This window comes from Lagopus leucura, unplaced genomic scaffold (assembly GCF_019238085.1).
Source record: "Lagopus leucura isolate 7727_CA_CO unplaced genomic scaffold, USGS_WTPT01 Super-Scaffold_100024, whole genome shotgun sequence".
Lineage (NCBI taxonomy): Eukaryota > Metazoa > Chordata > Aves > Galliformes > Phasianidae > Lagopus > Lagopus leucura.
Genome location: NW_024962276.1, coordinates 9,748,707 through 9,773,261, shown reverse-complemented (window position 1 = coordinate 9,773,261; position 24,555 = coordinate 9,748,707). Strand labels below are relative to the sequence as shown.

Here is a 24,555-nt window from a genome sequence, read left to right as displayed (position 1 = left end):
GTGAACCCCCAATGCCCCCGCCCCTTCTCCCTCCCTCTTTCGTTTGTTCTCTCGTGAAATTACATCTCCTCTGAAGGAGCACACACTGAGTTGGGCGGCCCTGGGCAGTCACTCAGCTCCTGGTTTGGGTGCCCCGCTACGGCGCGACACTGCTGCAGTGACGCCGCCGGGCGCTCTGCAGGCTCTGCGGAGCTTTGTGTCCACACTGTGGGAGCGAACCGGGCTCCGGCATCAGTGGGGGCAGGCCGATGCGGGGGTTGGGCTTAAGAGCGGGTAGGGGGAGGTTTTGTGCGCGCTCCGAGGGGACGAGAAGGCGGTGGCAGCAGGGAGAGAAGATCTGTTCGGACTACTGAGCCGTCGGCTCCCGAGTTTCCCCCCGAGCCTATTTGGCCGCACCACAGAAACTGCGGGCCGTGAACACCATGGCTAGCGAGATCGACAACCTGAACAGCCACGAAGCAAAGACGGTATGCGAGGCGTTGGGGCGCTATGAAGACACGTTGCGAGGCGCTGTTCGGGAGATCCATGTGGACATTCAGGTGTTCAAGCAAGGCGTGAGTCGGCAGGTGGATGAGGTGCTGCGCCTCGCTAGCCCCCTGGCTCGCACCGTCTCAGAGCTGCAGCAGGAGAACCAACGCCTGAGGGTGCAGCTGGAGCGTCTTGCTCGGCAGGTGGAGGCCCTTAGCCGGTCGGCGGGGCTGCCGCAAGAGTGGCAGGACGAGGCAGAGAGGAGCCCTCCAGCTGTGGGACCCAGCTCTCCAGTGCCGGCTTTTTCTGCAGACAGGTTCTCCACCCTTGCGAAGCTAGCAGTGTCTGGTCGGAGCCAAGTAAGTGCCGGCTGTGGCTGGGGGGGCAATGTAGGGAGGGTCATGAGGATGCATGAGCACTTGATGTGAGTGGATGCGTCTACACTGAGCTGTAGGTAACACGGGGGAATGTTTACAATCTTGTGCATTGAATATTTATGAGCTTTTGGAAGGTGTCTAGAGAAATGGTCTTGACTGTTATGCCAGCTGGAGATGTGTCTGATTATAATACTACTTGGCCAAACTGAGATCTTGCTTAGAGTGGTAGCAATCTCTCAGTTGAGTGTGGTTAGAAGTAAGAAGAGACGTTGTGGCAGTCTCAGCTATCAGTATTTATGTGTAGGTGAATGTCTGTATATCCTTTTAAGATTCAGGGGGGACCTGTGTGCCAGCAGTGCTGTCAGTTGCCAAGCTCAGAAAGGAGAAAAACTCAGCATATATGTAGCAGGTAATAATGTGCTTACCTAACACAGTGACTTAGTGTGCTGAAGTGTGACAGTTTTGAGGCACAAGTGCTGTGCTGTACTACTTTGGCTCAATTTTAGAGAGGTGTGCCCCATGCAAGCTGTCATGGTCTCCATGTCCTAAACTAGCACAGAGATGTTCTTCCCAGTGGTAGAACTGCTTCTGTGAGATGAAGCCTTATAATGTGGTGCATGGAAAGCTCAGTTAGTGGGAAGCTCGTATGGCACTGAGCTTTGTGTAATATTTTTCTAGAGCATCTGGTTCTGTGGAAGGAGCTGAGAGTTCCTGTACAATCCTTGATGCCAAGAGATTGCCTCCAGACAGTACATGATGATATGTAACTATGTGGTATTAGAGAGCTAACTTTCAAAACTGGCAGCCTATTTCATTTAATATTAATCTATCTCTTGCAAGATTCTTAAAGACTTGGAGCATGGACAGTTGTGGGATTGGCTATCCAGGCCTTGGGGATGAAAAGTAAATGCTTGGAAACTAAGCTAATTTGAAGTTGTTTGGGTGCAATTGAGCAGAGTCAGTAGAACATTCCAGCCCTTTTACTTCCCACCAACCCAAAAGTATTTGGCAACAGCTGGCCAAATGAAAAGGCAAAGCAGCCACATGCAGTACTGTTCCAATGCTATTGTAGCAGTTGCTGCCTTTTCTCGCAAAACATTAATATGAACAGCTTACACAACTTCTAGATCGTTTGTTTGTTTGTTTTGTTTTGTTTTTTTTTTCCTCCATGGAGCCAGCCACACTTATTACATTGCAAGAAACAGAACTAAGCTCAGTGACAGGGAAGGGATAAGAGAAAGTGGTGCCTCATACAACTCATCTTCTCTATTGCCACTGCCTATTTGTGGTGGGTACTCCATGCTCTGTGATAAGGTTTGCATTGAGGCTATAGCATTATCCAGCTTTAGATAACAGTCTAGGCTGAAACACAGAATGTGCTTTTGTTTTGGCTGGAACCTTCTTACTTAGCTTTGAGGGTTCAGGGAAGATCACAAAAGTACTGTTAGCTCCCCAGTGTCCTCCCAACAATTTTCCCCGCAAGGATGGATGCCTTCCAGGGTTAGCATAACTGACTGTAAAGGAATCTCAGTACTAAGAACCATGGGAGATGCAGCTAGAACTACACACACCAAATGCATGCAGAGATTACAGTGTTGATCAAAAAAATATGTAATGTGGCTGTGCTCAAATGACTAAGGAACAAGCCTTGATCACTGTGTTGGTCACCCAGTTTCTCTGTGGTAATGAAAATATTCCCTGAATTGTCTGAAATTTCTATTTGTGCAACAGAAGCACTTGAAACAGAGTACCATTGTATGGGAACTGCTGAATCACGGCCTGAACCTCTGATTGATCACCTGAGGTGAGCAATGAGTCAGCCCTGGGAGAACAGGTGAAGGCAATTCACCTGTGCTGCTGGAAGGGGTGGAGCCTGGCTGCACCTCTCCTAAACCCATTTAAGAGCTGACTACCAGGGGGAAAGGATCTCTTCTGGAGATCCCTTCTTTGGAGTTTTGCAGTGAGTCCAGCATGCGGGTAAGCTTTCTATCTATTCTCTTTTTGTTATTATAATCTGCTTTGCCAAACTCTCCTGTTTATTTCATAATTGTAACATCCTTATATTCATTGAAATACAACCATAAATGCTACTGTGTTTGTTTTCAGGTAAATTAGTGGTTGCAATAAAAACTGATGAGACTTCCATCCACAGTAAATGCTTATATAAGTCTGAGATAGGAGAAGCAAATAATATATTTCTGGAAATAGCAGCGAATAAGAGTACTCTTTTGCTCCTGAAAAAGGTTTATTGGTTGGGTTTCTTTCTGGTGTGTAGTTGATGTAGCTCTTATCCCAGTAAGGAGTCAAGTTCTGTTCCCTTCAACGCTTCTATCAAAATACTCCGGATGAGAGTTTCTTTCTCAGGGTGAAGATTAGGTATTGAAGATTCTGAGCATCTTTATTGTGTGAACTGTTGTTTTCTAACATTGCTAGATTACTTTTAAAGGTGATTTCATTGAGAAGAAAATGTGGCCAAGGTGTTCTGAGCATAATTAAATAGTAAGGGCACAAATATCCTTTTAAATATAATCTTTGGCTAGTCTCTGCTACACTGTCCTTGAAATCTGATATACGACAGTCTATGTGCTCATTTAGATGGACCCAGTTGCCTTTCTGTCTATCAAGTGGGGTAGACTAACAAGATAACAGTTTATTAGCCCCCATTTCCTGCATGCATGCAGCACAGCAGTGACAGTGTTACAAAGGATTTGTGTTATCTGCCCGTGATTTACATTGTACTCGAGACAGGGCTCTCCAGGTACTGGAGAAGGCTGTTTTGGGGGCGTAGAGTGGGGAAGGGAGTGTGTTCTTCGTACTTTTGCTCCTTGTCTTGTCTTTTGTCTTTCCCCCTCCCCTTTCTGAGGTTTTTTGTTTGTTTTTTGTTTTTCTCTCTCTGCGAACATTTCAGTTCTGTAGAGCAGGATGGTTCAGAAAGTAATTTGTTAGTTCTAGTATCAGGTGGTCATTTGTATCCAAGGTTGTTACACTGGCAGTTTTATTTGCCCTGTTCTTCCAAGAGATTACACATGGAAAATTGCTCACCTTTCCTTTTCCATCTTGGGTATGGATGGATTAGAAATCTTAGTAATGAAAGGAGAATCGCTTTTTGTATTTGCAGTGCTTTAGTAAACCCACTTGTTCAGTTGCTACAGCTAGATCTGTAAATTTGTTTTGACTTAAACTTCAGCTAAGTAGATTTTTCTGAAAAGTCTGAACTATTGAAACTGAATAAAGATGAGATCTCCTATCTCTTTAAAAATGAATAAACAATAACCAAGTATGTTTAAAAGTAGCTCTGTGGAATGTTCCAAGGTCTTTAGATTATAGCTGCTGAGCTGAGAGGGAACATCCAAATCCAGCACGGACAGTAGCCAGTATACAAAACTAATGTCAGAACTGTAGGGATTGGTTTAAAATTATTATATGTAAAAATTTGGATTAGTTTTTGCCTTCTGAGTTAATTTTTCTTAAAGCATTTATGCAGCACTTTTGGCACATAGATTTTTCTTTTCCTTTTTTTTTTTTTCTTTTTTTCTTTTTTTTTTCTTTCTATAATCATTGGAGCCAGGAAGCTGGTGCAAGGCTATTGGATAGCATAAGTTCTGGAGCTGGAACTACATGGATTGAACAGGATTTTGAGTTAATAACTCTGCAAACAGGATGTGATTTCTAATTATAACATGGTTACATTTTTAAGAGAGATACATTTATGTATCAAATAATACTAGCATAATAGAGGCACTCTTGCGTGAGACTGGAACACTACGTTAATATGTTCTGTGTGGTTTGGATGGTGTTGAGCAAATTGTAGTATATATTAAAAAAAAAAAAAAAAAAAAAAAAAAAAAAAACACAAAAACAGGATAAAATCAGCATTACTTTAGAAGTAGTACCAACTTGTTCCAGTGATTTTTGTCAAGGTGAAAGAAAAGGACCTTGCTTTCTTTTTTCCTATTTGAAGACGTTTCTTTCCAAAAAGTTATCTGCTTCTATGGTTTTATGTTTTTATTTTGGCAAAAGATTTGAGAATAGCTTTTTAGCTATTCAATATGAGACTTGTTTTTGGACTCGGTGATCTTTGTAGGACGCTTCCTACTGAACTGTTCTGCTATATTCTGTCCTTTTTCTGTCTGCAAGGAAATACAGTACGAACTTGACTGAATTCTTGTGTTTCCATTGTTTGTAGAAGCACAATATTCTGAGCTCTGTTCTAACTGCACAATAATTTGCAACACAGTGAAGATCATGTTTCATTTTTTCAATTACATCTCCTGACAGGTCATTAGTTCTGTACTTTGTTTCTGACAATTTTTGGTCAAAGCTTTCGCTGCTAGTTACCTGTAATGTCATTCTCAGCAGCTAGCTTTGCATATCTTCTGTGAAAAACAGGGAGAACAGCATAGAGGTACCTTTAGCGGCTAAAATAGATAGTTTGCCCATTACAGTCAGTGTTTGTGGTGTTGGGAAGGGTGTATCTGTTGGATACAAAGGCTGTGGAATTCTAAGAGTAGAGGACAGATTTTAGTGAATTAGAGTGTCCCCCTATTCCTTCCTTCCTTCCTTCCTGATGCTTAGTTTTTCACTTTTTGAATGTGAAAATTGTGGTAGAGCGCTGGAAATTTCTGATCAAATCTCAAGTTTGGAGGATGTACCTATGAAATTCAGTTTCCATCAGCTCCAGAGAATTTTGACTGATAAAGGCAGTAGGAGAATTATCACTTGCTTAGGTCCTGCTCATCCTAAGATACTAAGTTGTTGAGTTAGTGTCATATAAACATCTGTGATTAAAAGGTCTACAAACATGTCAGCCCAAATTCTTATCAGGCTGGATCTAGATCAGCTTGGCTTTCAGATGGATAAAAAGAGATAGTACATTTCCACTTTCTTCCAATCTAGCATTTCTACCCTGAACTTAAGCTTCCTCTGTCCAGAAATTTACTCTTACCTTGAATCAGGCTAGTAAATTGCACTTGTCATGATGAATCAGTAAGTATTAGTCAGTTCTTCCTTGAATAGAAAAGTCTGCTCACCTAGCCTTGCCTGTTTTTCTTGGTGTGACCTCTGGAGAAGCTGTATATGTAGATTATAGGACTTATTTCTGTCAGCTCTAAAGTCAGGAGAAGTTTGAGATTAAAGGTGGTAACCCGGACGCATTCCTTAACTATGATGAGTCTGTCATGTAAACAGTCTGCTGATTTCCAGGGATTGAAGTGCCTGATAAGAGTCTTTAGTTGGCAACTTCCCTCAAAGCTGAGGAAAATATCATTTAATCGAGAGCATAAAAACTAGGAAAACTATGTGTTTTCTCTTCAAAAACACATTGTTTGTAGATTGTCCTTGACTCAGCCCAGCAGTGTGCTCTTGCAGCTCAGAAAGCAAATGGTATCCTGGGCTCCATTAGAAGAGGGGTGGCCAGCAGGGACAGGGAGATGATTGTTCCCCTCTACTCTGCTCTTGTGAGGCCCCATCTGGAGTACTCTGAGGTCTGGAACCCCCAGTACAAGAAAGATAGAGCTGTTGGAGAGGGTCCAGAGGAGAGCTATGAAGATGATCAGGGGACTGGAGCACCTCCTCTACAAAGACAGGCTGAGGGAGCTGGGCTTGTTCAGCCTGGAGAAAAGAAGGCTGTGGGGTGACCTAATTGCAGCTTTTCAGTACCTAAAGAGAGCCTACAAACAGGAGGGGAATCAACTCTTTGAAAGAGTTGATAACAGCAGGACAAGGGGAAATGGTTATGAGTTGAGGGAGGAAAGATTTAAGTTGGATGTCAAGGGAAATCTCTTTACATTGAGAATGGGGAGGTGCTGAAACAGGCTGCCCAAAGAGGCTGTGGATGCCCCGTCCATCCCTGGAAGTGTTCAAGGCCAGATTGGATGGGGCCCTGGGCAGCCTGGTTTAGCGTTAAACGTGGAGGTTGGTGGCCCTGCGTGTGGCAGGGGGATTGGAGAGTCATGATCCTTGAGGTCCCTTCCAACCCAGGCAATTCATTCTGTGAATTCTTTCCCTTCTTTTTCTCCTTCCTTCAGTCAATGCCCTCAGCCCCTAGAGGGACTTTCAGAGTCTACAGTTCTCCACAGTCAAAGATAAGGGCACCTCTAATGCTCCTTGGGAGGTCTGCTTGGGAAAGGTGTGGCTAGTCTAGGTTTCTGACTCAGCTTGGCTGTTACGGTGGGCAGAGGCCATATTGGTTTCAATAGAAAGCTCTTCTCTGCTTCTCCCTGATGAGAAGAAAACAGGCTGCTTTCTGCCCTCACGATGTTCCTTCCAGAATTTTATACTTTTCTCCCTAGAATTTTTCATCAACCATATTATTGCTTTTCCATGTGTTTTGTTTTTTTTTTAATGTAACTGTGATGAAAACAGGTGAGATCTAGCTTATAGCCTCACATATGTCATGAGGAAAAGCCTGAAGATTTATCTGCAATAAGAGAATGACAGAATAATCACATAAATTAGCAAAGCTCTGTTTGATGCATCTTCTGGTTGTGACATAAAAGGAATATGACAGGTAAGCAGATGTAGAACACAGCGCTGTATGAAACTGCTTACAAGTATGGTGCTCAGTATTCCAGTCTACCAGATGACTGTGCTGCTAAAGCCAAACAAAAAAAGAGAAGTGTGAATTTATGTGTTAGTTGTTAATCACAGTTGTTAACAACAGTTGGTCTTTCTGGTATTTTGATGCCAGACTTCAATTTGGTTCTCTAACCGGGCCCAATACTGAGATTTGCTTTTGTCAAGCTATCAGTTACAGATAGGTAATCATAGATTCATAGAATGGCCTGGGTTGAAAAGGACCTCAAAGATCATCTAGTTTCAACCCCGCCCCATGGCATGGGCAGGGTTGCCAGCCACTAGACCAGGCTGCCCAGAGCCACATCCAGCCTGGCCTTGAATACCTCCAGGGGCATCCGCAATCTCCCTGGGCAACCTGTTCCGGTGTGTCACCACCCTCTGAGTGAAGTTATGTTTGAAGGATGAATTTTAAAGCAGAATCGCAGAGCTGTAGCTGTGTGACTGAGTATGCATCCTTTGTTGAAGGATTTCACAGAATTGTAGGGGTTGGAAGGGACCTCCAGAGATCATTGAGTCCAACCCCCCTGCCAAAGCAGGTTCCGTACACCAGCTCACACAGGTCGGCATCCAGGCAGGTCTTGAACATCTCCAGAGAAGGAGACTCCACAACCTCCTCTTGCAAGCCTCCTTCTACCTGCCAGTGATTATTAGAAAGGATGAGTTCTGACCTTTTTTGATGAGAAAATCTCACATGTTTGCAGGAGCACAATCATTAAGAATCTTTCTGCACTGTTTGTGGTTCAGCATGATGTCTTTGTGAACAAGGAGGACTAAAATTATAACATGGATGTTCTATTTTGACACTGTCAGAAAAGTCTTTAGTGTTGACAGACTGCTGAAAGGACATCTGCAGAGAACCAGCCTGCTATGGGGAAAGCAACAGAGTGATTGCCTAGCTGGCTATGATCACTTACGAAGATCTAAACAAACATTATTCATTGGTATCTGGGGGCCTGATGGCACTCAACAGTGCTGGAGTAACTGCATGAGACACAAAGACCTGCAGTATACAAGCAGACAGATTAAATACTCCAGAAGTCAACTTGCATTGTATACCATGAAGCCATCTCTGCTCGTGTATTTGACCAGGAAGTTTGGTAGTTCTGTTTATTTCTTCTTATTTTCTTGCAATTCCTGTAACTGTCTTGTAGGAATAATTCCAAAGTTACCTGAATCTTCATTTAGGTGATTTGTTTGCCTGTTTTGTTGCTGTTTTATTGTGATATAGTGTGAACACCTGCTGAAGCTATAAATGTAGCGTTGTTTTCTCTCTTGTCAATTTTTTAATCCAGGTTTGCATCAAAATAAGGTTTTGTGAAAAATGCCTCTACGGTTTTTCTTCAGAGGTTACTCCATGTGCAAAAGCTTTCTAATGCTGTTCAAGGCTGCTGCTTCAAGCTGAGCGGTTGGTTACAGAATACTCCTGTAATCTGACAGTTTCTCTGTGCTCTCGTAGAAGAACTGAGGAATAAGTGTGGTGCAGTTCTCGTTAATGTCTAGCAGCCTTGATTGTCCTCCCTTACACATCTCACTTTTTCCCATTTCTGATGTATCAGTAATCTCTGTATGCAAAGCACATAGAGGCAACTGAGGAGCTTGCTTTTATGAAAATTCCTCTTTCAAGAGGTCTCTAAATGAAAGATATCCCACAAAAAACAGTGGAGCTAATAGTGCTTTTGCTTGTAAGAGAATTTTAGATTTTTGGACCACTGCTATTTTAGGTGTATATGAAACCATACTGGGGCATGAAAGAAAGTTCAATTGTCCTAATAGAGCTATAAGGCACGTTGTGTTAAAACTTGTGGTTGTGTTTGGTTTTGGCTTGTTTTTACAAAGCAGCACCTTTTACACGTTTTAACAGTAAACAGACCAAACTTGCCTTGTTATGTAGCCTCCAGACCTTTATCTAGCAGAGCACAGAAGTGCGTATGTAACTCCAGCAAGATCACTGACTCAGAAACAGTCAGGAGAAGTAAACTAAACCTATTGTCTGAAAAATACTGAGTAAATCGAGGTTTTGCTTCCAAATAAATGGTTAAGTAAATACCAGATACATTCACCTATCTTTTCTCATATATAGATGGAAATTTATGTCCTCTGAAGCATCTCAGATTTCCATGTGCTCCTAGTAAGGTGGATGCCCTTACTTTAACACCAGTCTTTCAGACTTTCTGATGAAATAAAAGAAGTAGAACAGGAAGATTTGATCTGGAGTTACACATCTCACATTTCTCTCGTCTCTCAACTATTAGACAGGGTCTTCAGTTTATCACAGTCACAGTGGATACTGATAGCTTTATCTAACAAAAGTGGATGATCCCTGCTAGTTGCATGGGGCCTGCTGGGACAAGTATGTGAGGATTGATGTGAGTTGTACATTCCAGTGTTCTGTTTTCAAGTTCTGGCCTTTGGAATTAAATAATTCCTCCCCTCCTGTATCATGATCACTAGTAAAGGAAGGCCTGTTCTTGGCTGGGGTTTCTGGATAATTTAACTTTTGATGCTGTTTAAAATTTAGTTGTGTCCATTTTCTGTTCTGACAGAGTGTAGACCTGGATGACCACCACAAACCTGAGTTTAGAAGAGTTTGTAGTTCTTCCATCATTGAAAATGGGCATCAGTCTTCATCAGGTAGGAACAGGGCAAGAACTGAAGGATTACTTTAAAAAATACCTGATTCTGGCAGTCATAGAGCAGCTTTTGGATGTTGGAATCATTAAAATCTGAAATGGTTTCAGGATGGATTTTGTGCTGCGGCTGTTTATTTCCTTATTAGGAGTCTAACTTTTAATGTTCAACTTCAATGTTAAGCATGCACTGTGTTGTTTCATAAACTGGAGACTATAATCTCAGTGCCCCCCTGATAATAAGATCAGCTATTCTGGGTTCCATTATAGCCTTACATCTCAAAACATCTTGCAAATTACCAATCTATTTAAATCATCCTTCACTGGGGGCATTTGCTTCTGATCTATATTTTAGAGAAAACTGAGGTGCCCAGCATTTTGTGAAACTAGAAAAGAACAAGGATGCTGATTTCTAATCTGCATCACGTGGCTGGGTTGCACAGAGGAAGAGGAGGAGCTTACCAAATGTAGGTGCTAATGAATTAATAATCTGAAAAGGCTGTTTTTGCTGAATGTCATGCAGGACAGGTACCAGGATTGTACTTCAATTTCTGCAGGGTGCTGTAAATGGTATAATGTCTCAGAGGGAGAACTGGATAGAATACTTTGATTGACTTGTAAAACAAAGTTGTTGCATGGAAATTTGTTTGTAATTTTATTACAAGTATTAAGTAGATTTATTTCCTTTCTGCTTTTCTCTTATTCACCAGGTCAGGCAAAAGCCTCCCATGAGCTGACCTCTTCTTATATGTCAGACTCTTCCCCTGAGGCCCATGCTCCTGCAATAACCTTACAGATGCCCCACCTTCCTGTTACTGCAGTAACCAGAACATCAGAGAAGTTTTCAGGAGAAACTGTTCATTCAGCAGGAACAACTAGTGCAACCACTGGCCTGCTTGGACAAAACCAGAGCAAAAATGAGATGGCATTGACAACTTCTAACCAGTCAGGTAAAATACGGGGATAAAAAAAGCAGTATGTTTTCTGAAGCTCTGTTTCATTTCATTACTTCAAGAAACTAGGGACGTGGAGATTGTCCTGTAACCTGGAAGTAATTATGTAACCTTGCTTCTATGGCTTCCCTTTCATAATGGGATGCTCTGATTTGTAATATTGTGGGACCTAGTTGGAGGTTGAATTTATAATGTCACATCTTCTGAGAATTTTTGTTGCCTAATATAATTGAGTTCACAGTGCAACCTAATGTTCTAGTACAGTTACTGAAGAAGTATCTTGAGAAGTTAAGGGAGCATTTGCTAACAGGTTTAAAAATTGTTTGGAGGGAGGAATGACTGACAGCAGACTGACAAGTAGACAAAGTTACTGCAGAATTTTATCTGTAAGTTAAATTTTTTAAAATAAAAAAGCTCATGTCATTTGATTTACAGTCAGATAATTCGTCTTTGGGCTGTATTTCGTGTGTGTTTAGTGTTGGTGATGCTTTATTGATCAGAAACAGTAGAGATAGATCAGATGGAATTGCCAATGAGAAACAGAGTATTTGCAGTTTCATCTTTCAAATTTTATCATATTCAAGCTAAGAATGTAGGAAAGCATTCCTCTGTTGCTTCCCCTCCCTCCCTCCCAATTTCAGTGAGAACAATGACTTCATCTGCCAATGGAGGTGAGTATTCCCACCAGTGTATCCTTATGCAAAGCATTTTGAGAGGGATTCTGTGTTCCATATCTGGGGGATTCAGATCTGAGCATCTAGTTCCATTTAATAGGTACGTGACAGTATTAAAATCGCTAACAAGATTGCTTGCAGATTCAATTTTCTGGGTATCGTGGATCCTTGTTTTAGTTTATTGGGCTCTCCATCAGTTCAAAGCAAGTGGGCACCTATGTATATTTGCATAGTGGAATGCATGTGTAATGTTAGGCATTCTCTACAGTGGAAAACAATAGGTGCCAGAGAAGAAGGTCAGAATGCAGTTTCATTGGTGAATGTCTCAGATAATCGGGAAAAATGTGACTGAATGCAAGCTAATGACAGCTGGAAAGTACTGGGCCCACTCTGGATTTTAAAGCAAATTTATCTGAGCAGAAGAAGAGTAAGTAGTCTGCATGTGTAAATGCGTAAAAGGACAAAATGCCTTTAGGACTTTTTATTCCAGTAGGAATAGACGACTTGAGCTTTATCTAAAACTGCTTCTGATTTATATCACCAAGCTGTTACCATTACACAATGTACTGGCATTTCACAGTGATCTCAAATCGCACTCCTCCCCAGCTTAAAACCTGTGAGATTTGTACAGCTGTTTGGCAGTTGTTTGTGGTTCCAGATTTGCTTCTGTATGCTGGCATTTAATGGAGTGTTATAAATGAGATGTCTAGTTGATCTAAGTCCTTTAATAGGCCAGCAGTTCAGTGCCTTCATAGAGCGATTTGGACAGCAATTAGGTTGAATTGCTTCCAAGATGTCAGTCTTGTCTATGTGAGAAGCCTTCCTTTGTCTATGTGAGAAGCCTTCCATAAATGAAGAAGCCTTGTACAAAACGTTTTGGCTTTAGTTAGTGTTAAATCTGGACAAGTCACTCCATTCTCCACATTTGTGGTGCCTAGACTCTAGTATTGGGCTCTAAGATGGAGAGCACAAAAGATGTAACCTCAAAAGCAAGAAGAGGAAGATGCAAGGTTGATTTTGAGCTACCTTTGGAGTACGTTCTACTTTAAAATTAGAAAAGTTCCTAGTGTAAGTTAAGATTGGGTAATTTAAATTATGCTGTCAACTGTGGTAGACATCCCAAATGTGGTAGACATGCCAAAATGACTGTGGTGAGCTAAGTCATAGCACACTTCTCTCCTTTCAGTGAGATATCCATAGCTTTATGCCCTCCTCTAAGGTCTGCACAAGGGCCTAGAAGGACCCAGTGTTCCCAACGCAATTTCACCAAAGGCATTTTCTCATAGTCTTTTCCGGCCTGTTAACACAATCTTTGCTGTACTGCAACAGTGTTGCTGTGGGAATGAATCCCTGGGGAAAATCTTTCCCCGGTTTTTTAATTTATAATAGGACCTAGACAGAGGCCTGCTACTTCTTACTGCAGTGGGTGAAAAGCCGTGCACGACTGTCTTACCAGGGAATGATTTGAAAAATCATGAGGGAAGGAGAGAAAAATGTTTCAACATTAATACTACTTTTTTTTTTTTTTTTTTTTTTTGTACAGTGAATGCCACGTCTGTCACTAAGCCTGTCTCTACTGCAAGCTATGAAGCAAGTAGTGGAAACAAAACTGGTGAAAGGTAAGCATTTATCTTGATGTTTTGTTAGGCCATTGTGTTCTGTATATTCTTGATGAAGTATCTTGCTGATTTATAGAACAGGTGAGTCCCGGATGCTGTAATTTAAACACATTAAAGTTTGTAAGCCTCCATGAGAGCTTTGTGGAGCAGAGATGAGAAGGAAAGAGGGAAAGAAAACAAAAACCAAAACCAACAATCAACCTTTTGCAGAGCAGTTTAAAGCAGACTTAATTGTGGATTTCACATTTTTTTTAAATGTGCTACTAGCACTATACTACTCTGCGGTGGATTTTTGTTAGGGGAAGAGAGATCTCAGGCATTTTGAAAATACTTTTAAAAATAGTCAGATGTGTCAGTTTCTGCTTTGAACTTATATTTTGAAAACCAGCAAATGACTGCCATCAAACATCCATAGTTTGGCTAGACTAGAGTTTGGTTTGTAGATAAACGCATTGCAGGATACAGAAGACTTCTAGCTGTCTTTTTGGAGAAAAAAAAAAAAAAGTTACATTTTTTTTTTTTTAATTAATACAGTCACAGTTCCTTAGTATAGTGTTATATGGTATGGCAATTACTACAGCCGTAACCAGGCAATCCTGGCATGCAAAATATGCATCAAGAAAAGGGAGAGAACAGCCAATTTAAATCTCTTAAGTTGAGCTTCTTCATGCCTTGAAAATCATACAGATTTTGACATAACATTTCTTCCAAGTTTGTTCCAACATTTGATATACCAAGCACTTTGAAGATCTTGCTGTCAGGAGAATGACCTCCAGATATATCAGAACTTAACAGTAAATTCAGTGTCACACTCTTTGCTTCAGTTTGTGCATCATGGGGAGCACTTTCAAAGCTAAGCCTGGCTTACTTCCTTAATTCTGATGAAGTGGTTTACTGCTCAAATAAACACAAATGAAAATATAATCCTTTATATTAATCATATTTTCAAGTTACAATCGGTGAAACAACACCAATGTGCTAAGGATTCTGTGTACTATAACTAAAATTTTCAAAATTACTTCCTGAATTGCTGTTCAAGTTTATTTTTAAAATGTGAATTAAATCTTCTGGGAAATGAACAGTTGGAAGTTAAAGGGATTCAGTACTTCTGTGTCTCCACAACTTTTGCTTTAATTTATGTGTTTTCTTAAAGGTGTTGCTGTTCTTCTACTCTGGGCTGTAAAGCCTTTGTGGCTTGGCTAACTGTCTCGTGCCTAAAAGTACCTTAGAACTTTCTGTACTTGAGTGCTGTTGTCTATTAATAGAACTTTAACCTTCACTTAAATTACTTTTGACCCATTCACATCCTCTTGAAGTTGCTGTTTTGACAGGCAACCCTGGGCATTTATGCTGAGTGCTGGCACTGCAGAGTGCTACTTTTATTTTTTCTTTAACCACATAGTTTTCCTGTAATTCTTTTCTAGTGCAACTGATAGTTACTGTGGTGTGACACCCAAGCCTCACTCCTCTCCTCCTACTGTACATCGTCAAGTTGAAAGAAGGCGAGAACTGGTACGGTCTCAGACGCTTCCACGAACTACAGGAACACAGACCAGGAAAGCACTTTTTGAGAAATTTGAGCAAGACAGTGGAAAGTATGTCACTCTCTTACATCTCCAGAATGGATTTGTTTATGGGAAACTAATTTGTTAATTGTTGCTAGCAGAGGACAACTTGGTGGGAAGACTCTTACAGTGTAGAATTTTGAGCTCAGGGGGCTGTAAAGTAACGTACAGATTTGCCGACATTGCAAATTGAGCCCTGGAAATTTACAGGTACCGATTTCTATCTTTGAAGTTGTTTAGTTGAAGAAGCTGATGCCTTTTATTAGGAGTGTTGTGAAAGCTGCCTTCTCTTCTTAAAATAAGAAACTGAGGATCTTTTGTTGTCATTTGTTAAGGAAGAAGAACAAGGACTACTCTTTATACATCACGATAAGGGCATGATTTAAACAGAAGAAGACTCAAAATCCTGGCTTCAGTGAAATGAAAATTTTTTTTATTTGTGGAACTGGCATGTTGAAATTTTAGCCATGTGTTTCTCAAATATCATCTGATCAGGGAGTGAATCTGGGCAAGGTTGCATATATGTTGCTGACAAGTAGGTTTAAGTTATTCTAGAATGTAATTTAATCTGGTCTCTGTTAATTTTCCAGAGGAAAAGGACAATCCAGACCTAAACTGAAGAGATCACAGAGTTTTGGGGTTGCCAGCGCTAGCAGCATTAAGCAAATTTTGTTAGACTGGTGTCGCTCAAAAACCATAGGATACAAGGTGAAGACATTAGCACTTCCAGCTCTCTTTTTCAGAAGAACCTGCTCAAAAACTGAATGTAAAACATGCTAAACAGTGAGTTAACTTCCCCCGGTGTCATGGTGTTGTGACATCATGTTGCATGGGCAACACTTCAGGACAGTCATTGCATGAATGAGATTTTTCTATGTCTCTCAAAGCATTGCAGCAGTGTTTGCTCTGAAAGCTGACATTTCCATGGTTACATATGTGGACTTCACTATACACATGTATTTTTCTTAGATGCAGACTGTGATTTTTGCATTCTCATCATGTAAAGTCTGAACAGTATTTTTCCATTACATAGAACCTGTCTCATTTTGGCTACACAAAAGACCAAATTATTCTCTTCTGATTTTAGATAAGTGAATTTTTATTAAATATTTGAGAGAGAATCACAACATGTTAGTGAATTAATTTCTGTAAGGCAACATCACAGTAGATAAGAGAATTCAGTTGCTGAGATCTTCAGTAATTTTTCCTGGCCTTAAGCCATAATTCCCAAAGCAGTTTCAAGGGGGATGAGAAAAATTTTCCAGTTTTGTTTGTGTTTTTTTGTTTTCCCCAGTAATGCATGTTCTTCAGCATTTTGTAAAATGTGCTAAATCACAGTATTTTCCAGCAGAGCTAATGAACGTGACTGTTAGTTGTTAAAGAGGAAAGTTGGATTTCAAATTTTGTATGATGTGAAAGCAACACTAGCAGAGAACCAAAACATACTTTGTTTCATTCTGGCAGTTGAAAGTAACAATAAACATTAGTTCTAAGAAGCAGAGTCTGCAGTAGTAGAAATACTGGAAGAGTTAGGTCTACTCTGTATAATAAAGAAGCAATGAATTAGGCCTTACTGAGCAGCAAGTAAGCAGTTATCCAGTATTATTTATCACAAGGTGAACCATTTTTCAATTATAAATACTTCATAGGCATAAGCAATGTCCTCATTGTACGTCGACACTGAGCTGGTACATTGGGCCTGCTCCAGAGCTCACTGAGTTTCACGAGATTCTTCACAGTATTTTACTAGCTTTTGGGATCAGGGACCTTGAGTGTATGTTTGCTTTGTATCTGGGCATGTCAGGCAAGAGGCACTTTCTTCTCAGAATACAATTAATGTATTGGACATGCACAGAGGGGAAGGAAAACCACAAAGCCTGTGCTCTGTTACTCTAGTCAGTGGGAGAACAGGACAGAAAACTACAGTGAGTGAAAGCAACTGCTCTTCCATGTTCTCCAGCTCTGCATTAATGTGTGTTTTTTTTTCATTGTGACAGCACATTGATCTCCAGAACTTCTCCTCAAGCTGGAATGATGGGATGGCATTCTGTGCTCTTGTACATTCTTTCTTTCCTGAAACTTTTGATTATAATAAGCTTGATCCAGCTAACCGCAAGCAGAACTTTGAGCTGGCTTTCACCATGGCTGAGTGAGTATTGCCTTAAATCTCTCTGAAGTGCTTGCAGTTCCAATCTCATGAAGCTGGACAGCAGTGAAGAGTTTAATCATTCTTTCTGTAGATCCTATATCATTAACTTAAGTGTGTTGTGCTAAAAAGTAAAGCTCTGCATGAAGAATGCATAGAACAGCAACTGAAAATCAAATGTGTTTTTGCCAGACACAGAGTAGCTGACTGGAGTCCCATGTTCAGAACTATCTTTGAGTGGTACTTCAATTCTGCTTTCTCACTTCTGTGATCCTAGAAGCAACTGCTAGAACATGTGACTGCTGCAGCTTCTGTTAGCAGTAGGTTTCACTCACTGCATTTTACCACAGATGATATTGCTAACAAGACTGCTACTGCACAAAGCCATTAGCTTCAAAGGATCTCTGGAGTCCTTAATTCTGTTGCTTCTCATTGTTCCCTGATGCTGTAAGACTGTACTGTAGTTTTGATCTTACATTTGTATGCATTACTGGCTTTTTCAGTATGTTGTATGAGTGTATGTGCAGTCACTGGATTTCAGTTGTGCTCTACATAGATGTAGAAATTCACAGCTTGCACTTGTCACACTTCAAGGTGCCTTATTAACATCTGCTGCAAATGCTTGCCTTCCAATATTTGGTAGTGTGTATTGATAAGAACTTCATTACAATGGGATGCTGCTTTTAAAAGAAAGTAGCCCTGGCAAATATATTTTATAGAGGTTGTTACTGACAGAATATTATTTCTCAGGTCATGTAAATGACTACCTGGAAAGTTCCTAAACCGTACATATTTGCATTCTCTGGGACTTACACAAGACAAAACCCAGAGTGTATATAGCCCAGCCCATTAGAAACACAATATAAACAGAACAGATTGCATGACAGAAGTAATTGTTAACAATCTACTGGATGGCTGTGTGTTGGTAAGCGAGACTTGCATACTTTTATCTTGAATGATCTATGTTTAGCTGTCTGAGTAGTTTCCAGAAAAAGAAAGTTGCAACCTGTAGATTGAAGTACATTTTAGATATTTACTTTCTCTGTTGCGATTTTTACATTGCCAGTGGGTGTGCAGTATGACTTCTGTGTCCTTGCATTTCTTAATTGAGCAGTTTGGTTTCTCTGTTAGCTTCTCTGCGGCCAAGGAATGCTGAGTAGAAGCCATGTTTGGTTTCTACTTACATTGATGTTTGCCTAGGTCTGCAAAAGGTTGTTAACAGGGAGGAAAGTTGTTCAATTATCAGCCTGCCACTTCATTTATCATGTATCTTTATTTTTGTATGGATTTTAGTATCAATGACAGTTAATCTTTCACATAGGCTATCATTAGCAAATTCTACTCATGCAGAATTACAGGGGTTTGCATCTGTGGAAACTGATGCTCAGACAAACTCAGTTCAGCCTAGTGAATGTATTTGAATACTACATACCTGTAATACAAATAAATGCAAATTACTCCTCAGTCTGCAGAAAGATTTATTCTGCATCTCTTTTATGTATTACTTGGGGAAATAATTATTCTGGTGATAACTAGCATCACAATGTTATGTATTTGATGGTTTATTGATCGGGGCACTGCAGTGCTCTCTCCTGATCAGATGAAGTGGAGACTAACTTTTAATTATGGGCAGAACTGATCTGACTGTGTACTCAACTGCAAAGATAGATCCCTCAGGTTCCCACAGATGCTTCTTTTGCAACAGACTGGTGTGTACCAGTTAAGATGGCATTTCTTCTTTCCCTTTCTGAAAGTAACAGGAACAAAGCTTTGGCTTTATCAATGTTGTCAGGACCATGTACACCATTATATGGTATGCATGTAATGGAAATAAGGGTGGTGTAATGGAGAGAAACAGAAAGCGCAGTACTAGTGAAAACCCTGTGTCCTATCTCTTTATTGTTCTGTAACATATTCAAAGTCAAGAGGTCTGAATTGCATTATAAAGTGACTTCTTTCCAGTGTTCAAAAAAGATAAATTGTAAGCATGGGAAACTAATTTATAAAGAATAAGGGAGAGGCAGCCAGTGCTATAGTTTATGTAGAACTTATATTTCTAGAAATGTAAAGAATTCTATTGTGTGGTTCTCTGTTTAGGCAAACAATTGCAGATCTTCAGCATTTCAGTGTAATTGTGCAATTAACATTGCAGTTGCTATACCACAAACATGTCATTTAAATTGGAAAAAATTTAGTTGTAGTTACTTTGTCAGCCTTAGCTAAACTTGAGAAAACAGGCTAATGAGTTAACCTTAGAGGAGTAAAAAGCCAACCACTGTATACTACTTCTCTCTATGTTTGATTTTTTTTTTTTTAATTATTGGGGGAGAAAGTGTTGTTTGTAGGTTTTTTGTTTGTTTTTGTTTTTTTTCATTTTGTTTTTCAAGTAATTAAGAAGTCTTAATGGATTTGTCCATGTCAATCATAAGAAAGGAAACTTGAATTCATAGAGCACAATGCATCCAACTTTTACTGACAGCCCACTGGGACTGGACATTCAACTTGTAGCTTCTTTGCCAATCCCACTTACACAAAACATGATTTGAATCTCAGGCATGTTAATATACGCAATGTCTCCAGGAAAACCTGTGACCCTTAAAGGGGAAAGAGCAAGCAAATTAACTTTTGGAATTGAGTTTTGTGTGAGGGTTCATAAAATCACAAAATGGCTTCAGTTGCAAGGAACCTTAAAGATCATCTAGTTCTACCTCCCCCTGCTCTAAGAAGGAATGCCAGACATTAGATCAGTCTGCTTACAGCCCCACCAACCTGATCTTGAATGCCTCCAGGGAATGGAGCATCCACAACTTCTCTGGACAACCTGTTCCTGTGCCTCACCAACCTCTAACTAAAAAATTTCCTCCTAATATCTTACTTAAATCTCTCTTATTTTAGTTTGAGACCATTCTAACTCCTTCTATTACTATTTGCCCATGTAAAATATTTGGGTGTTTTGTTTTTTTTTTTATAAGCCCCCTTTAAGTACCAGAAGGTTGCAATGTGATCTCCTCAGAGCCTTCTCCAGGCTAAACAACCTCAACTCCATCAACTTTTCTTCATAGGTGAGGTGCTTTAGCTCTCTGATAATCTTGGTGGCCTCCTCTGGATCCCCTCCAACAGCTCCATATATTTCTTGCGGTGGGAGCCTTAAGCTTGAACATGGTGCCTCACAAGGGCAGAGTAGAAGGGGACAATTGCCTCCTTTACACTGCTGGCTGCTACTTTTTTTTTGAGGCATTCAGGATGTAGTTGACCTTCTGAGCTGCAAATGCACACTGCAGGCTCATGTTGAGCTTTTCATCCATCAGAACCTCCAAGTCCTTCTCTTCATGGCTGCTCTTAATGAGCTGTTCTCCCAGTCTGTACTCATGTCTGGGATTGTCCCAGAGAAAGTGCAGCACTTTGCATTTGGAATTGTTCAACCTCATTTAGTTCACATGGGCCCACGTCTCAAGCTTGTCCAGGTCCTTCTGGATGGCATTCTTTCCTTCTGTTGCATCAACTGCTTTGCAGAAGTTGAGGTAGATGACATCAGTTGCTCTTCCCTTGTCCCTATTCTAGCACCTGGCAAATTATTTATGTAATTTGTGAATCACAGTTTTTTACACAAATAAGCATACACAAATTTTCTTACACATCAGTGAGTTAAAATGACACTACAGCATTTTCAGATGGTTATTCTCTGAACTTAAAATGTATACAACTCTCAAAATTGAAGTGTGCTTTTACCTCAATTTCAATCTAGCGATAAGTAGAAGGAAAAGTCAAGAACTTGAGCATGCACACAAAGAGAGACATTGGGTAAGAAATATCTACAGAAATTACTTCTCCTTAGCTGTGATGGCGTCTAAACTGTTCTCTTATTGCCAAAAAAGGCTCTCAATTATTGCTGTTAGCCATAATGTGAGCTCAACAGCTCAAATGCTTACTGTCCTTGTGATTTTTAATCCTAGGCTTGAGCAGATCTTTCTTTTTCTTCACAATGCTCCAGATCTCAGGCTTATGCTCTCCAACATGATGGTCATCTTGGACAACAATCCGAGTTGCTCATGTAAGGACAGGGGAAAGCAAACAAGAAGAACCTATGGCCACTTTGGCTTTTAATGAGCACATCTGATCTCATGTTTTCCTATTCTTTGGAAGTTTTCTGTTTAATAAGTAGAAAAACCTCATAGTTTGCACACTCATTTTGCCCTGTTTACTAAGTCTTGGGCACAGGAATGAGATTATATTACGTGCCACAGAAACATAGGACAGTGAAAAAGGCTATACAAGATTGGGTCAGATCACAGTATAGAGGAAAAGAGGGGAAGAACAAGTATTTTCCATGATCGCTAAAATAACAGACTCCAATATTACCTCAGCCTGACCATTTCACTGTTCCTGATAAATCTCAGGATTTCTTATATCCCTCAGTGATGCTCAACTCAGAGCAGCAAAGAATCTTGGAAGTAGTTACAGGCTTTGGCTTTAACTCTTGATTTGCTGAATCTGTTTTATTATTACTACAGGAAAATGGCTCACTGTGATCGTCTGATAGAAGTGGATGACATGATGATGATGGGCCACAAGCCAGACCCCATGTGTGTCTTCACTTATGTCCAATCTCTGTATAATCATCTACGACGCTTTGAGTAAAACCATCACCACCCATCCAGCCAGAATGATCAAGTATATTATGCTAATGGGAAGACTGACATTTTGCAAATAGAACACTGTTAGTTCTTGCAAGCATGTGGACAGTGAAAAGCATTCAATTGTATTTGCTGACTGAAGTGTTGCTGAGCAGTGCCTATGTACTTTTGGTGCTAATAGTAGGTTTAATTTTTAATATTCTTTCAAAGGTTACAGGAAGCTAAATCTCAGCTCCTGTCTCTGTTAGAATTACAGAATGGCTTGGGTTGGAAGGGACCTTAAAGATCATCTAGTTCTAATCCCACCGCTATGGGCAGGGTTGCCACTCGCTAGATCACGTCGCTCAAAGCTCCAGCCACCCTGGCCTTGGATACTTCTGGGAATGGGGCATCCAAAACTTATCTGGGAAACCAGTTCCAGTACCTCGCTGTCTTCATGGTAAATAATTTCTGCCTAATATCTAATCCAAATCTCTACCCTCTTTTGGTAGGGTAACTCCTTGTCCTGTTGCTACATTACTGGGCTAGAAACAGTTTTATACGCTGACAAGTAATTCTGCTATGAAGATGTTCCCTCCTAAAAATACAGGTAAAACTCTAGGAGGCAGCTACTTCACTTCCACTTCTTTGCTCAGTATACCACAGAAGTAATAGACAGACAAGAAAAATCCTCTTTAGCAAATTTAGCAATATTACCCCTCCACCATCTCCATCCCACTTCAGCGAACGTGTGCATGCACACATGCACATGTGAAATAGGCACTATTCGAAGCTCTGGAGAGCGGAGGTCCAGCGTGGACAGGAATGAAGCCTTTACAGCTTGTTCAGTCCCCATGTTCTCTAATGTGGCCAGGCAGTGTTCCAAAAAAAAGTGTGAAATACGTGGGAACTCTAAAATGCTTTGGGCTAGTATCTGGTTTCAATTAAATTAATGTTAAATCAACAGTGTCTCCATTAACTAGCGTGGGTTTGCGCCAGAATTGCTAGACATAAAGTTCATGTTTTATCTTTTCTGATTTTCTGTTTGCTAAATCAACACAGCTTTGTTTTCCCATTGAACACTGTAAACAAAAACACTAAATAAGCATATATATTTTTTTTTTCTAGGGCCTTTTAATGTATTTCTATTCTAAGAATAGTCTATATAAAGTAAAAACAGCCAGCCACAAGCCCTCAACTCATGCTAGAGAATGGGTTTTTAACCTGCATTTATTTATGCTCTTTGTAGATAGTTACAAAGATGACTTTGGCTCTGTGTTGATGACTGTTTATAATACAACATATCAAATGTTCTTTAGAATTACTGCTTCTTTATAGAAGGATTTTATTTTATCCTTCCTTTCCAGTGAAGTTTACTTAAGAAACCATGAATGAAGCAACCGCTTTATCAGACAAAGTCTGAAAAGAAAAAACCATGTAAAGGTAGAGTATAAGCTAACTGCTGAAGAGCTGGATCACCAAAAGCTGTTCGCAATGTGCCTAGCCTGTTTCTACAACACGCTGGAAACAGCTTGAAAGCATGTTTTAAATGTGCATCTTAGTATGTTTCTGAAAGATATGTGATTAAACTAGTAGTAATCCCAGGCACTGCTCATACAGGTTTAGTGCAAGTGGACAGAGGACAGGCAAGGTGTTTGTAATGTGTCTGCCATTGTCTTTGGTTCCTAACTTTCTTGAATGATCATAGTTCTGATGAATAAATTGTTCCAACAAACACTCTGTAAAGATGAACAAACTGTAGTTGTGTTTTGGAGAAATGATCAAATTAGGCACAATGAGAAATGAGTCTGCAGTAGGTATGTGATGTGCATATTTCCATTCTTATAGCAGAATATTTTTCATTGACTAGCAGAGCCAAGTTCCACTGCAGCTATATTACTGGCAGCAGCAGCTTTATACATTATATTTGTACACAGTCTCAGGTCATGAATGATTGTCCTGTGTGATTTGAGTGCTGAGGACATGGTTAAGTGCTTGGCCAATTTTGGTCTAGTAACAAATAATTATAAAAAAGGAAATTCCAGGCATAAGTAGTTTTGCCAATTCATTAAGGGGAATTAAGGTTTTTGCTACAGTTTAGCTTGTTCACATTTACCCAAAAGCTATTTGTGCAGTTTCCAAAATTTCTCCCATTTTAAAGAGATGATCATAAAGGTATCTTGCCAGCTGGGGAGTAGAAGACAGGTTTTAACTCCTGATGGTTTGTATATAAGGTCATGATAGATATGGTATTATCGCATAGTTATAGAAAAGTACAGTGCACTAAAATGCATTAGAGAATGCCTGATCTATAATATATAGCCTGGATGAGATTGTATGATTAAATTTAATAATGTATGTAAAGTATGCCCCTGATGTCTTTTTAGTGTTTCTAGTTAAAAGTAATACAGTGTGTATGAATATGATGGTAAATGTATTTAACATGAATGACAAAGGAACAATATATTAAGTCAGCATATTGTATTTTACACAGATGGAGTGTCTTGGATTTTTTTTTTTACAGTTTCTGCACTGTATCCAATATTCAGTACTATCTCAGTTTATTGGCATCTTTATCCTACTTCTAAAGGCTGGATCAATTTTTTTTTTATGTCAGATTTTCAAAATACTCCTAGCAGAGCCATTACCTACTGTTTAGGTGATTATATTTTTCCTTGTTAAAACTTTCAAAACCCTCACACTTTCAGCCTTTAAACACATTTTGTTCTCTTTAGTCAGTGTTGTTGTTTACAAGCCATTTCTGAGCAGTTTTGCCTTAGAACATAGCACTGAAATAAACTACATGCTGGAGGATTAACCTACAAAAGCTGTGAGTAATTCTGTTCTTAAAAAGCAATGCAAGTGACTCTATCTTATTGTACTAGCCATATATGAAATTAACAACAAAGAGAAAAGGATAGCTGTTAAAGATGCCCA

At 40.0% G+C, this 24,555-nt stretch overlaps 1 protein-coding gene across 1 annotated transcript; it reads left to right on the top strand.

Moving 5' to 3' along the window:
• Positions 1-273: 273 nt before the first annotated feature.
• Positions 274-23,985, top strand: SMTNL2 (smoothelin like 2). Its single transcript, XM_042879989.1, has 8 exons — positions 274-827; positions 9,965-10,052; positions 10,759-10,998; positions 13,219-13,294; positions 14,719-14,889; positions 15,450-15,567; positions 16,857-17,008; positions 21,517-23,985. Exons 1-8 carry the CDS (start codon positions 423-425, stop codon positions 21,641-21,643), a joined length of 1,377 nt encoding a protein of 458 aa, XP_042735923.1. The 5' UTR covers positions 274-422; the 3' UTR covers positions 21,644-23,985.
• Positions 23,986-24,555: the final 570 nt, after the last annotated feature.

Excerpts from the sequence above, each read along its gene's own strand:
- SMTNL2 (XM_042879989.1), top strand. The coding sequence starts at position 423 with ATGGCTAGCGAGATCGACAACCTGAACAGCCACGAAGCAAAGACGGTA. Across the intron at positions 10,999-13,218 it reads GACAACTTCTAACCAGTCAG|TGAATGCCACGTCTGTCACT; the intron begins GTAAAATACGGG and ends TTTTTTGTACAG. Across the intron at positions 17,009-21,516 it reads CTGGCTTTCACCATGGCTGA|GAAAATGGCTCACTGTGATC; the intron begins GTGAGTATTGCC and ends TTATTACTACAG.